General features: G+C 38.7%; 1 protein-coding gene across 6 annotated transcripts in view; it reads left to right on the top strand.

The window, feature by feature from the left end:
• Positions 1–14,509, top strand: part of DYM (dymeclin) — a 218,582-nt gene that overhangs the window by 79,099 nt on the left and 124,974 nt on the right. For all 6 annotated transcript variants that reach the window (XM_049794455.1, XM_049794454.1, XM_049794453.1 and 3 more), the window contains 2 exons: positions 5,513–5,695; positions 9,936–10,114. In XM_049794455.1, the coding sequence (XP_049650412.1) occupies positions 5,513–5,695; positions 9,936–10,114 (362 nt within the window). The remainder of the gene's footprint in view (positions 1–5,512; positions 5,696–9,935; positions 10,115–14,509) is intronic.

The raw sequence follows: 14,509 nt of genomic DNA, 5'->3' as shown, positions 1-14,509 counted from the left end.
GTTCTCAAAGCTGCTGCTTGAATGTAATAAGAATGAAATAGTAATTGTAATGTTTTTGAATAATACATTATTCGCTGGTTTTGGTGGAGGAAGTACATGATGGTATCAATTAGATGCAATGAAAATCACTTTTGCTTTAGTTCTTCATAATCTGTATTTACTGTTGTCTTATATGTTGTTGCAGCATTGAACAATCTTCTGGACGGTGAAAGTTTCATAAATAGGAAGCGGGGTGTGGAGTTAGGACTTGATTTGAACAGATTACCGAAACTTAGGTTAGATCTGTTGTGGTCGGTGGTTTTTTTTTGTGGTTGGGTTTTCTTTCTGATATTTAACTCTTTTTTTTAACCTACTTCTCTAGCCTCTTCTACTTGTGTTCTTTCCATTTTTGCAACAAGGGAGCAGGACTGTCATTTTGGAAATGTTAAAATGACAGGAAGAGATCAAGAAGATCTTTTGAAGATCTACCAAAACTCTTACCACTTCCTTTTCAATGTCAAAAGCAGCCCGGGGGTGCACCTCAGTCCGGTTCACTCTGCAAAATAGTTTCAAAAGCAATAAAACTCATTGGTGGGATGCTAATGAGGTATGATAGGACTCGGGTTGTGTATAAGGGGGAAATGAGGAAAGGATTTGCTCTGTTACCAAGGCCCAGTGAGGAGAGAAATGAACATACTCAAAAAGGCTGTGCCAGCATTAATTGAAATTTCATGCCTATGTTTAAACTTAATGAAGGATAGGCCATTCAAAGGAAAACTTGATGAAGTTCAATTATTAATGTGATTGCATTTTGCAACTGCTATTAAATTAAAAAAAAATAATAAAAAAAATCTCCTTTTCCCAGAAAGATACTTTGAAATAAGTAACACCAATTTCCTCTGCATTAATTTAATGCTCTTTCCCGGGAGAGAGCTCAGAGGGTTTATCTTCCAAGCCTTTACACTGAAGGTTGGAAAGCAAGACGGGTTTTGTGGAAGAATTACAACTAGTTTAATAAATATCCCAAGAAAACTCAGAAGTCAATTACAGCTCACAGTTTGTTGATACACTAACTTGAAATAATGGTACGCATGCTAGAAGTTCAGTTGGCTATAAATTTCAATGCTTTATAAAGAGTAAAATTTTAAACTACCCTCTGCACTCTTACCTGTCTTTTGGTTTTTAAAATGTCTTTAAAATCAAGCTCTTAAAATTTTGCTTCGTCACATGAAACTAACTAAGTGCATTTAAACTCTTCTCCAAGTAGGTACAAACATAAACCTTATTTGTATCTCCTTGTTGTGTAATGGAGACCAGAGCGTTAGGCTGAGATTTCTGCAGAATTGTGTTTACGTTAAATAACAGTGTGGTGAAAGAAAGTTCTTTTTGGATGAATGTGTCATAACTTCATTTTGCCATTAAGTGTTGTTCCACAGACTGTCAAACTAGATTAAAATCCCGGGTTTGTTTTCATGGCTATGGGCAGTGTTTCTAGCCATCTTACAGAAGACCTCAGATTCTCTATGGCAAAAAAAAGATACCTTGCTCTTAAGCAAGACCTGCTTTTCTTGCTGTGCCTTACATAGAATTGTATGAATAGGGAAAAAGTTGTGATGGGTAGTTTTGTGGAAGAGAAGGAAAAAATGGATCGGCCCATTTTGTTTTAAAGGTAACAGCAGTCTGTTCCTTCTCAAAGTATCTGTGCATTTGCCAGAAATAATTGGCAAAATTTTAATATTTTGCTAATTGACAAAAATTCTAAGAATGTGGTTCCGTGTGGAATTGCATCAAGAAATAAGTTATATTAAAGAATTGCAATTAAAAGTAGATGACAAGTATTTTGCAGAAAACAGTAAATTTTGTGGGTGGAATCAAGTGATCCAAATACATACACAGTTGAGGATACTGTTTTAGGCTTATGGATTAACAACTCCATCACTTCCAATTAGCACCGAAAAGGCAGTATTTGGTAATGTAGAGCTTTTTCAGAGTTTGTAGCTTCCAAAGCCCTTTGGGTTGTGATGCTATTGCAGGCAATCTGCCCCCTTCATCCTTTTCACAGTTCAGTGGTATAGTTTTGAGAGTTGTGGCTCATCTTTGCTGCTGCCCAGAGATATAGAAAGCTTTAAGAAAACTTCTGTAATTTGCATTTCCCTTGGGATACATACTAAAATGCCAAGAGAATAGGAGTAAATGAAATTTAAAGTGAAATTTAAATGTGAAAGAAATCCAAGCACTATGCGTTAAAGCATCTAGGCAGACTTCATTCCATGCTTTCAACGATGCCAGGCAGCATTACTACAATTAGAGCTACCTATGGCTATCCTGTTGGCTTAAACAGGAATTTTAAACATGGGATTTTCTTCCTTTTATTCTGTTTTTTCTGAAGAAGCGGAATCTGAAATGTGATTCTGGCTACTTTTTCTGTATCACTGTATATTCATATGTTTTCTGTTAACTGTAACCTCAGATATGAAAAAAAAATATAGTGAGGAGAGCTTCTAAGGCATTATGGCATAAATTATTTTTGTTTTGCTTGTTAACATCTTAAATATAGCTCAATAATTTTGAAATATACATAAATGTAAAACCAGGTGTAGCAAAGTGATATCTAAAATGTTGTGAATATACAGAGTATAATTAGAAACACTGACTGCTTGTCTCTGTCCTCCCAAGCTGTTTATCTATTTAGCACTTTAATCTGCTGTTAATGATAAGAAACAATATTTTCCTTAGAAATGTCTCTTAACTTGAGTGTGTTGGGAGCACCATCCAATACTTAGCACCTAATGTGACTTTGCATTTTGGAATTGAAAGGAATATTATGGACCCATTAGCATGGGATTGTTTTTCTGGAGGAATACAGTTGCCAACGAGAGACAGAACTTCAGGAGGTTACTTGGGTCATATATCACTGTGCAGATTTCTCTTGGACATAATTACCTCATTCTCCCTGGTGGAAGATTCAACTTACTTGCCAGTATTTTGGCCATATCCCTCTTTTCCTAACTATTGAGGAAAGGTGTAGTAATGGCAGATGCCAGCCGCAGAAGGGTGGGGTGGTGGAAAATAACTACACTAAACTTTAAAAAAGGATATGTGCCGAATTTGAATTCATTTAACACATGATGATAAATATATGGTTACTTCCGTTTTTTAAAAAATAATTTCTTTGCATGTTATCTATCTGGACAACTTGTGAGTTTAGAAGCTAACTTTGTGGTCAGCATTTTTATTCAGCTTTGTTGTGATTTGAGGACAGTGGATCAAAAACATGGTGATAAAGGATTTTTAATGTAACATGAAATTTTTGTTAAGAAGGCTGTAATTATAGTGCTTTTTATTGTACGAATTCCCTCAAGCTGCTTAACACTGAATGGCGTTAGTTCTTTTGCCCTTGACATGGCAGTAATTGCCTTGCAATTGTGTTGATGAAGGGAATGTTGGTTTATTACGAAATCTGACTCTATAATTAACGTTTGCAGAAAAATACTCTTTGGCTGGCTTGAAATTCTGTAGGGCTAAGAGTACTTCAAATTCTTTTGATTGGTTATACTATAGTTATGTTTTGCATTCAAATGGCTTACAGTTGGTTTTTTTTTTATTCTTTGCACCTAGAATCTTGCAGACTAGAAGACTGAAAACTAAACTTCCTTAATTTTTCTGTTTCCTTTAAGAAACTGTGCTATAATAATTTTTTTATTTAGGCATTAATAAAAAAAGGAAATAAGAACTTTAGGGTCTTTCTAAAGTTAAGATTATTTCTTATTTTTGTGCTGTATAATTCAAAACTTTGACCTATTAAATGAATAATTTGATGAAATGCTCAGTGCCTGCCATAAAATTTCAAGATACATTCAAAAAAATTAACTGTTAAACAGGCATTTGGGGACAAATATAATCCAATGTGATTGGGAGGGGCTGCTTCTTATCGCCTGGGAATGTATCAGGAGCCCAGATGTGATAAAGGTAGAGGCCCAGTGACGCCGAAGTTGTCATGTGTCACCATAGCCATGGGGAGGGCGAGTTTTATCCTTGCAGTCTCATGAGCGGTGGCAAGGAAAAAGGCTTTATGGATCTGCTGGAGATGGCTGAGAGGAGTCTTCTAATCCTCCCCTGCTGCTCCTTCTCCCTTCCAGTCTCCTTTAATCGTTATTTGGGCACGTAGTTGGTCAGCTTGGTTCACCAACACTGCTGTCATTAGGAACAGGAATTTCAAATGCAGTAGTTTAGTATTGGACTTAATTTTTTTTAATGCAGTAAGGATTAAGTTATGAAAATGACTCTGCATTTCAGGCTCAAACATCAAAGTTTAAACGGTATGATAATGAGAGTTTTAATGAGCAGCCTTCAGGTGCTTTATAGTGGCTTTAAACTTTATGCCTCAATACTGGACCTGTATATGCACCACATACACATACACCTAGGTAAAGGGGAGGATATGCTAACATGCGTTCTTGTTGTAGTTCACGAGCGAAGAACTGAGAGTTGGTGTGGAATAATGAGCTATTTACATTTTTGTACCTAATAAATTTTTGCAGGTGTAAAATGAATGAAGTTTTGGTGCTTTGTTACGTGTGTATCTTTGAGGCAGTTGTGAGACAACAAAAACTTGCTTGCCCAAGAGGAATGAATCAGTCTGGGTTTTTTGACAGTATCAATAGTGATTTGTCACTTCAAACTTTTATTTCTTTTTAACTAGATTTTTAACTTCAAATTATTGTAAACAGTTGGTACTTCCATACTTTTACATCTTATATACAGTCTCTTAAAAAGGACCTTCAGAGCGGTGTAAGTACTTCCAACTGGAGTGCTTTTTGAAGTTGTTTCATTTTCTGTAGGAATGCAAAAATAGGAGGCTGAGTTTAATAATACTTCAAAATTTAAATTTAAATTGCTGTTGATCTTGTCTCTTTTTTTCCAAGAAGTTTATTATTTGCTATTATGTTGTCTACCCACAATAATGAGCAATGATGATGATCTCTACAGGACTCTCACTATGGAGGTTCTAGTTTAAGCAGTATTAGTTTTTGTTACTGTGTTTTGCCTAAAACATGCTGACTATATTAAAAATAGAATACATGAGAAAAATGCTGCATGATGGACCAAGTTGGTTTTATTAAAAAGGCAACAGGCGAGCTCTTTTTCCTCCCATAATTTGTTAGCATTATCAGGATTGCTACGTTAATCCTTCAGCTGGTATCTGCTCTGCGTCTAAGGTTCTTCCCTTCAAACATATGCTTTTGTTTCACCTCTCCTAATTTCCTTTTCGTATATTCCTATGACTTAATTTTCTTGAATATCCAGTAATCTTTTAATTCCCACCACTCCGTGCCCACTGCTGTGTTACTCCTGAAATTTTCATTTTGAGAAATCAAGTAGCCAGACCTTTCATCTCATTGCACGGAGGGGAATTGTTTTTCCCTCTTCTCTCTACCTGTGTGTCAGATGCTATCTTTTCCTCTAAACGAGCTTTGTTCATTAAAACGTGAACACACATAATTTTTTTTTTTTTTTTGCCTTTTCTCTCTAGCTGGCCTGTGGACGGTCTTCACGCTAGGTGGGGTGGGGAGTAAAGCAACACCACAGCTGGAGCAGTGCTCCCCTCTTGCTAACCAGAGTCTGCTGCTTCTGCTGGTCTTGGCTAATCTGACCGATGCTCCAGATACGCCGAATCCCTACAGGCAGGCTATTATGTCCTTCAAGAACACACAAGGTTTGTATCTGTTCGTACCGCTAAGCGTGAACTGATGAAAATGAAGTGTTAAGTTGCTGTGACTACTTGGAGGTTCTCTTTCCAAAATTTGTTTCCCCTCCAGCCAGCCTGTGGAAGAGCAGTAACAGTACGGTTTCCCCTGGGAGTTTTGAGGTGGAGTTCCTCAGCTGCTGGAACTTAGTGGAAGGGGCAAATCCTTCAGATTTGAGAAATTTTAGAAAGCTTCATAACTTCATAAAATATAAATAAAACTGATCTATAAGTAGGTTGGTTATCCAAGAGTTGCAGGAGTGCCCTAAAACTTTATGGCCCTTGGGGAAATTCTGTTTAGCTGGAGTCATGTTCCTTAGAGCTAAGATAAGCAATTGAATTCCTAACTGGATTGATTTGCTAAACTGTATTCTTGTACTGCAAATGTGAGGAGAAGCTGGTTAATGTAAACACTTTTATGTACAGAAAGTTTCAGAGTTGTTTCAGTGCTTGCCTGGTTTTTGAGAAGGGTGGTTGCAGTCTGTCTATCAGGTAACTGCAGGAGCGACGCTGTACTGACTCAGTGCCCTGCTGCAGAGGGTCTTGCTTGGGATGCAGTAATACCTTAACGCAGCCTGGACTATCTAGATAGCTCAGCTTGCAGGTAGTGTGCTTCTCTTCATGTATACTTTATCCATACACTCAAATCTCTTCAAGTTGTAGCCATGGGGTTTTACCTTTCGTTGGCTTTATGCAGGCTGACAGCATGCACAGAGCTGCTCAGCCCAGCTCAGGTGCTCCACGATAACCTGTGGAGCCACATCAATACCTCTGAGTTATTCACTTTATCTGGGGGGGGGGGGGGGGGGGGTTATCAGGCTGAGCTCTAAATTCATTCACCGTTACCTAGGAATTATTTTGGGGTTATGGGGATGGAGGGTTGTTTTCATAAGAAGAATTCTTAGTCCTAACGTGCCCCTTTGATTTCTTGGATACTGTTTACAGGCAAGTGAGATCAAATTCGTGATACAGTTTTTGTTTCGTTCTGGTTTTTAACCTGCAAACTTCTATGAATGTTTTATTTTGGTCCACTTTGTTTCATGTCATCAGTAACTAGTAATGTATTTCATTGAAAACTGTTATACATGTATCGTAATAAAATTTTAAAGAACTTATTCTGTGTCAAAAGTGGCGTGAAGAGCAGTGTTTTCTCTAGATGTGTATGTTTATAGAATGATGTATTGTTTCCCATAGATTTATTTCCACTAGCAGCATTCATAAAACTGAGCTTAAATATGATTCCTGTCAACGTTCTGAGGGGCTGGTGAGAGGAGAATGATATGAAAAAGAAAGGCTGGTTACTGTCATCATGATCTATAGTATAAGACTATAAAATGAAAACTGGCTTTTTTGTTGAAGTAATTTATATAATTTAATTGGGATGAAACCAATAAAATTCAGGATAATTTTCTTTAATAAAGGTAACTCTAATTTAATATTCTACAATTTAATAATCTATAATTCTAATATAATATTCTAATAAAATAATTGGGACAAAACTAATAAAATTCAGGATAGTATTCATTATTCTACATGGTCTAGAATTTTTATTTTAGTTTAATTTTTCTGTCGGTCAGTTTAACGTTCTCTAGAATAATACGGGATATGCTGCTGTTGCTGATAAGTTTCTTTAACACTGTTTAGATTCTTTTTTTACCAGTTTTAAATATCCTTTAGTAAAACAGGCAGCGAGGTGTTATAAGTGGAACGGTTTAAACATTCACAGAAGTGAAGCTTGAAAGTCAGTGGACGCTCCTCAGCTAATGAACCGTGGCGTCAAGTTGCTGCTTAATAGAGCACGTTGAATTGATCTGGTTTTGCTGTCTGCTTCCAAATTTTCCCTAGTAAAGAGAAATTCTCACCTGAAGAAGGATGGTTTTAAACCGATCGGTCCGTAATCACGATCAGTGATTGAAGGGGGCATGGGGCCCAGAAACGGGAGTTCAGAAAAGCCAGGTTTTGATCTCTCCTCTGCCTGTTGGTACATCATTTTGGGGAGAGGCAGGGTTTCCATCGCCGATGGGCTGCGTCTCGCCTCTGTGCTTGCGGCAGTGCCTCCCGACTCTTGCGGAAAGGAGAAGCGTTTGCTCCGGTGCCTCCTGCTGAGTTCAGCTGAATGGCTGGAGCCGTCACCCCTCGCCCAGGCCAAGAGAAGCAGCGGCTCCCCGGCACGCCGTCTCCGCCGAGCCCCCAGAAACCCGGTGGGAGCCAGGGCTCCTGTGGGGCTCCTGCAGGTCTTCCAAGCACTTTTTCCTTCCAAAGAGGATGGAAATGTTGTTCGAAATAAGTGAACTACCACCACATTCTTCCATGCTGACAGCTATTTAGAAACTTTGCTAAGAATACGGGCTAAAAAGAAAGGGGAAGGCGAGACATCCACATCTCGGTGCGTGTAGGGAGTCTTTGTGTGATCAGTCCCTACCAGTATAGAGATTTCTCCAGAAGAATGGAAAAGTTTGGTAAGAAACCATGGGAGTATTCATTTAAGAGCCAAGTTTGCGTTGGCTCACGGTTGCTGCCCATGGGCACATGCGTGATGACACTGTTCTCACCGTTTTCTGTGGTGATGCAATCTATCATATCTGAGAAATCTTTCAGGGTTTGCGGAAAAAGAACGATCTGGATGAAATGCAATAGTTGCTGCCTATTATGCTGGCTATGGTAATACAGTTGGCTGTAAAACGCCTTGTAAGAATGCAGGTTTTGAAATTTGCATTGTTTTTTTCCTTTATTCTTCTGAGTCTTTTCTTCCTCTGCTTAAAATCCCTTCTGTCCACAAATCACTGTGCAGGAGTAGTAGTAGTGTTGTCATGCTGTTTTATACAGCAGAGCTTTCTTAACTTAATGCGTTTCTAATAAACAATAAACAATTCGGAGATCTGTAGTCTGTTATTGTGGGAACTAGGGAATTTTAGTTAAATTCTTCAACTTTGGACATCTTGTTTGTAGTAATACGGAAATTTTTAAGTCCAGACCTTTGATATACTTGAGTATCCAAACTGCTATTGTTCCCAGAATATCATCTTGCCATGAAATTGCTGTAATTTTTCCATATGCATAGCTTGTTTGTGTGCTCAGAAAAGATAGCCTTTGTATTCAGTTGCCAGGATGCTGAAATAAATCAGCCCAAAAAGGCAGACGCGTCCTACTTCACGTATCATCAAAGAAGATGCATGTGTTGGATGTTTTTGAACAGAGCCGGATGGGAAAATACTTTATAGGCATGTCTGTGAAGCTCTTTGAGAGTTGAGAAATGTACCTGCTCTGCACTGGAACAAAGCCTTGCATTCTCAAAGGTTTTTTTCTATGAAGAAAGCAAAGGCAAAAATCTCTGACCTGGGGAGATCAGGAGGCTAAATAAGGACATGAGTCTGGCTTTCTGACATGAGTATGAGTGCATCGACTGTCACACTGGCTTTTTCCATTTCCACTGGAAATTCCTAGATGTTAGAGATCTGTGCTGATGGACGTTTTTGTTGAAACTGGTAAAACTTCTTGTGAAAAGGTTCTGTGAACAGAAATCTGTTTTATTCTCACTTCCAGCTCTGGCATGGATTGTATCGTGAACATGAACAAACTGTTGTTACTTTGAGGGATGTTAGACTATATGATTGTGGTGTTTTAAATCACTTCAATTAACCCACTAAACTCCCCACCACACACACATCTTTGAAGTCCTGACCACAACTATGTTTCCCTGAAAATTTCCTGATAGTCTTGACCTATGTGCATATGCCCTTTGTGCCCAGAAAAGGATAGGAGATACTCCACCTTGATGCCAGTGACCTAAACCTGAAAGTTTAGGGTGCAGGGTTTGGAAATCCATGAATCATCAGTACATCGGTCCCAGAGAAGACACTGTAGCTGCCCTCCTTGAAGCAGCAGCTCCTGGGTTTGCCTTCCTTTCTGACGGTGGAAGCCATTTGGAAGAATAGAATAGCTTTATAAAGAAAGATGAGTGTCTTGTGCAGATACAGGGCTCATACTGGAGCTCATGTGGGAGGACCACCTCAGCTTTTTGGCACAGCTGAAGCTTTTTGAGGCCCTGTTGAGGCTTATGATCATTGGTGATAAGAGTCACGGATAACTTTTGCTTCTTCCTTACCGTGGTGTCTGTATGAAATATTTCACTGAGAGAGTTTATGAAGTTAAATAGCTGGATGGTAAATGTATTTGTTAAGGATTGGTTTTTTTTATTTCTTTATTTCAGATAGCACTGCCTTTTCATCGTCAAATCCACACGCTTTCCAGATTAATTTTAACAGTTTATACACAGCTTTGTGTGAGCAGCAGAAATCAGATCAAGCGACTCTTCTTTTATACATGCTTCTGCATCAAAACGGCAACGTACGGACGTATGTGTTGGCACGAACGGACATAGAAAATCTTGTAAGTATTGCTCTGCTTGTCTTACACTCTTCACAAAGGGGTGATCCTGGAAGCTTGGCTGTCACCAGCTGCCAGTGTTCCCTGTTCTGCGGTGGGAGCAGTAGGTTCTGACTCACTTATTCACCAGTTCTAGCTCACTTATTGATTTTTATTATGTCATCTTAGGAATATGATGCTAAACATGTCACTGCAGTAAAAGATAGTACTGCTAAAGCTACCAGGCTGTCTTTGATTCCATCTTTCTCAGTGCCCGCTCTGATCCAGGTCAAACCCGCTGACCTCTGGGCACGGTGTAAAGCAAGCGGTAGCAGATATCGTACTATTCGTTCTTTTCTTTTTCTTTTTTAGATATTCAGGCCAAAAAGTTACACAAGCTTACTGTGTGCGTACAGGGATAATAGTTAACAAAATGAACTGTAACTTGACTGATATGCCAAATGTCTTACTGGGTTGACCTGAGGCTGAAACTCCTCAAGGAGCAGCTGACAGCTTTTGTAGAAATGCAACTATAGTGACGTTTTAACTGCTTTAAATGGGATTGTGGTTAATGGCCAATATAACAGACACCTGGTACGGTTTTTGTAGGTTATAAATTAGCTTATGCTCCCCACTACGTTTAGTAATGTCACAAACCACTTTAACAAATCTTACTTATTAAAAAGCATTCCTTTAATAAGATAATGGCTGTCTAGGGGAATTGGTAACGGAATAGAGAACCCTTTCCATTTTAATATTTGAAATCTTGCCAGATAATTAGATCCCTTGCCTGTTTGATGGCAGATATGGAATGAGTTTGGTCTCGGTCCAAGTTCTAGCAGATGTATTGCTAAAATCAGAGTTGATAGACACCACTCTTTGCAAACTTGGGTGAGATGGTTGATATTGAATTGATTCAGGACTGAACTCCTGTTAGTCTGCTGCAGATTATCTAGGTGAGAGCTGAGTCGTTTTGTGTGAATTCTGTGAACAAATGGTCATATTTAATTTTCTGGGCTGTTAGTATGTGATATGACATGTTTCATAGCTGCTGGCCGTATCAGTTTACCTTTAGAGAAGTAAAAGTTAAGTTTGTGCATTGTTTTATAATTATAATGTCTGATATATTGTAAAACTTCCAGAAAAAGCATGAAGTGCATGTGTCAAAACAAATCCAGATGCAGGTACTCAGATGCTCTGCAATGTGGGATATTTTCATATATTATCACCTATCTTTCCTTCCCCTCAAAAAGAAAAAAATAAAAAAAAAATTCCCAGAATCACAGAAATAATCAGCAACATTAAAGACTTTGTGGGAAAAGCTGAGAAAATTGAGAAAAGCATCACTGAAAAGTCAACAGCTTGTTTGATTTATTTTTTTTAATACCAAAATTTGAAACTGTCTGCTCTTATTTTGCTCTTCATTAACACTGTTGCTTTTTGTGATCCCTACTGACACATTACTGACATCTGTGACCGATCCTCTTGTTTTTAGCAGGCGAGTAGGTAAGGATGAGCCGCAGCCAACTGAGAAGAGCACTTTTAATTGCTTAGTAACACAGGCTGAGCCAGACACAGAAAGGATTGGGGGTGGGAGGGTTACTGGACGAAGAAATCATGATGTCCCAATTACAACCCTGCGGTGAAAAAGGCTAATTCAGTCTTGGGCTTGTAAACGAGGCGAAGGGGCAGGAGTAATGGAGCTGGTTATTTCCTTCCCTATATGGCAACTGCAAGAGTGGTGCTAACACGCTGCGTGCTATTCTGGTGGTGTACTACCATACTTCATAAAATATTTACAGGCTATTGAAAAATGGAGAGAGTGTAGAGAAACTTTTTTTTTTTTTGCTTTAAAATTAACAATAAAACTGTGAGAGGCTTAGAAAGCTAGCTCAGTTGGTCAGGAAAGAGCTTGAGAAGCATCAGGATGCATACGTGCCTTTGCAAGGGGAAAACCTTGAACAGAAAGGACTCTCTGCTCTCAGAGACGTGCTAAGAACTAAAGCCTGGAGGTTGAAGCCCACAACTTAGAGATGTGGGAGCAAAACAGTTAAGGTAATTAATTCAGAGGCAAACCAGTACTCTCTAGGGATATCTTTGAATGAGGGTGGATGACTTTTTGGAGGAATGTGGCCTAAGTCAATGGCTTCTTCATACAGAGGCAGTTGGGTGAAGTATAAGGGTCTGTGCTATATGAGAGATCACGTCAGCAGTCAGCTGAGCGCTCATCTTAAACTTTTAGGCGGTTTGCAGGTTGTTCCTATTTCACTGCACTCGGTGCATCACATCTGTTGTGTTTTCCCCTATTTTAATTCTTCTTGGTTTTGGTGCCCAGGAAGCATCACTAGCAGATGTTCTGTGACATTTCCTAGGGGTTTTTTAAAATGTCTTTGTGCTTTTGTAACTTTTGTTTAATTTATAAATTGATTCAGTGTGTTTTTCTTAACTGTTGTAATTGATAACGTCTCAGCTTACTTCCTAATTTGTGTATGAATCTACCTCTGTCAATTAGAGATAAATACCTTCATCTTCTGTTGTGCTTTATAATGGTTTATCATTAGTAGGGCAATGTATCTTTTTGTTCTTATAATAAGTCTGCTTGGTAGAATGAATAGGATGTTTGTGTATCTTCCGTAACTTAAAACGTGTGACTTTGTATACTTTTATAAAATAATTGGGTTAAATATCTGATGCTGTTAGAGACGTTCACATCTGGAATTTGCCTGTCTTACTGAAAGTACTTGCAAGGATTCTCCAGGAATTGGTGAGACTGGTGAAAGAGGGGGCAATTAAGCATAGTGTCGTGGTCTGTGGATGGGAGAACGTTGAGCCTTTTTCTGTTTGAAAGAGCAGTTACCACCCATATTGCAGGTAAAAATACCAGTGTGAGATCTGCTTATAAGAAATAAGCTATTCCCACTGAATATGTTTGCTTTGGCTGCTGAGTTGACATTTTGTTGCTGCTCAGCATGACTGGACCGAAATAACGTATATGATGATGTATTTATATCAACTGATGGTACAGCAGTATTTTTTCCTGTGGTATAAATTTGGCTTAAGCAGGTTACTCGTGTGGCTATGCAGTCTTGTATTTTGTTGTATATTAAAGACAAGCTATTTTAAAACTCTTTGCTGGGGAAACTGTTCCTGACCTTGGACTGAATATAGCACCTGCAATTTTCAGTGTCTGTTTTTACCTGCCCCTTGTTTTGGGGATTAAACATAACTTTTTAATGGTGGCTGTGTCTTGCCAGTTAAAAGCTGCTCCTGATGGAGGAGTGTTAGTAGTAGTCCAGCAATGATAGTTTAATGACTATGAATAAAAGGGCCAGCAATGCAAAACGAAGTGGTTGTTGTCTTCTCAGTACGTGGCTGGACAATGCCACTGCGTAACAAGACAGCTATAAAAGTTTTAATGTATGTGCGTAACATAAAAGTGTAGAAATGCATTTTGGTTACAATTCTAGATAAATTTTAATATAATTAAAATTTAAATTTAATCGTACATCCTAACTCTTTTTGATTTAAGTGGTGACTTGTCAAATAGGCTTTGTCCTCAGAATGGTAATAGTTGTTCTAAAGATGTGTGTATGTCAGCAACCAGTATAGAACGGAAAAAGTGTTTGAAGGAGGAAGGGTTATAGAGACTGTATGAATTGATTCCATTTTCACCTGGAAATGGCAGGTAGATGGAGATCGGTTGCCATTTGCCTCCTTGAGTTTGGTCTGGTATGTGTATGGAGAGAAGTCTGAAAGAGGAGTGGAAAGGAAAGCATGGCCGGGGGAGTGGAGGTGGGAAGAAGAGGTTTTGAAAGCTTGCAAGGGGTGTTTGGGGCAGGAAGACTGAATGCGGTGATCTGGAGAGCCAAACCGCTCTTCAGAGTAAGAGTGATTTCACTAGCTAGTATGAAACTTTAGTAAGAGCATTTTCACATATCAGCTCATACGGAAGTGTCTATAATGTCTTAATGTCAGAATCAAGGTAACCTTTTTTAATGTAGTTTGTAGCAGCACACTTTTAGGACTTGGAGCACTTAAGGAACACGAATGCGCTTTTTCAGCTACAGTTTGGCCTAATAGTAATGGGTGTTGACAGAGGAGATACGTTGGGCTGTTGTGAAGGAATATGTTTCGCCAGAGTGTTTTGTATGGTATTATTTAGCACTAACCAGGCTGCATCACAGTTACATTGAAGGAGTGCAAGGCATGTATTTTATAAGGCAGTGTATTCAATTTTGAGTAGCTGTAAAAATTAACAGACACAGCTATTTGGAAGCTGTCTTAGAAAAACTAAGAAGTTGTTCCACAGGTTACCTTCAGAAAGGCTTCTTTTGTTCTCTCTGCAAGGTCAAGTTGTAAATGCAAATCTTCAGTAGTTTTACATTGCTTCCTGCTATATGCAGCTTATTGTAACGCTTG

This window comes from Accipiter gentilis, chromosome Z (assembly GCF_929443795.1).
Source record: "Accipiter gentilis chromosome Z, bAccGen1.1, whole genome shotgun sequence".
Taxonomy (NCBI): domain Eukaryota; kingdom Metazoa; phylum Chordata; class Aves; order Accipitriformes; family Accipitridae; genus Astur; species Astur gentilis.
The sequence above is the reverse complement of the archived record's forward strand: the minus strand, read 5'-3'. Positions and strand labels throughout refer to the sequence as shown.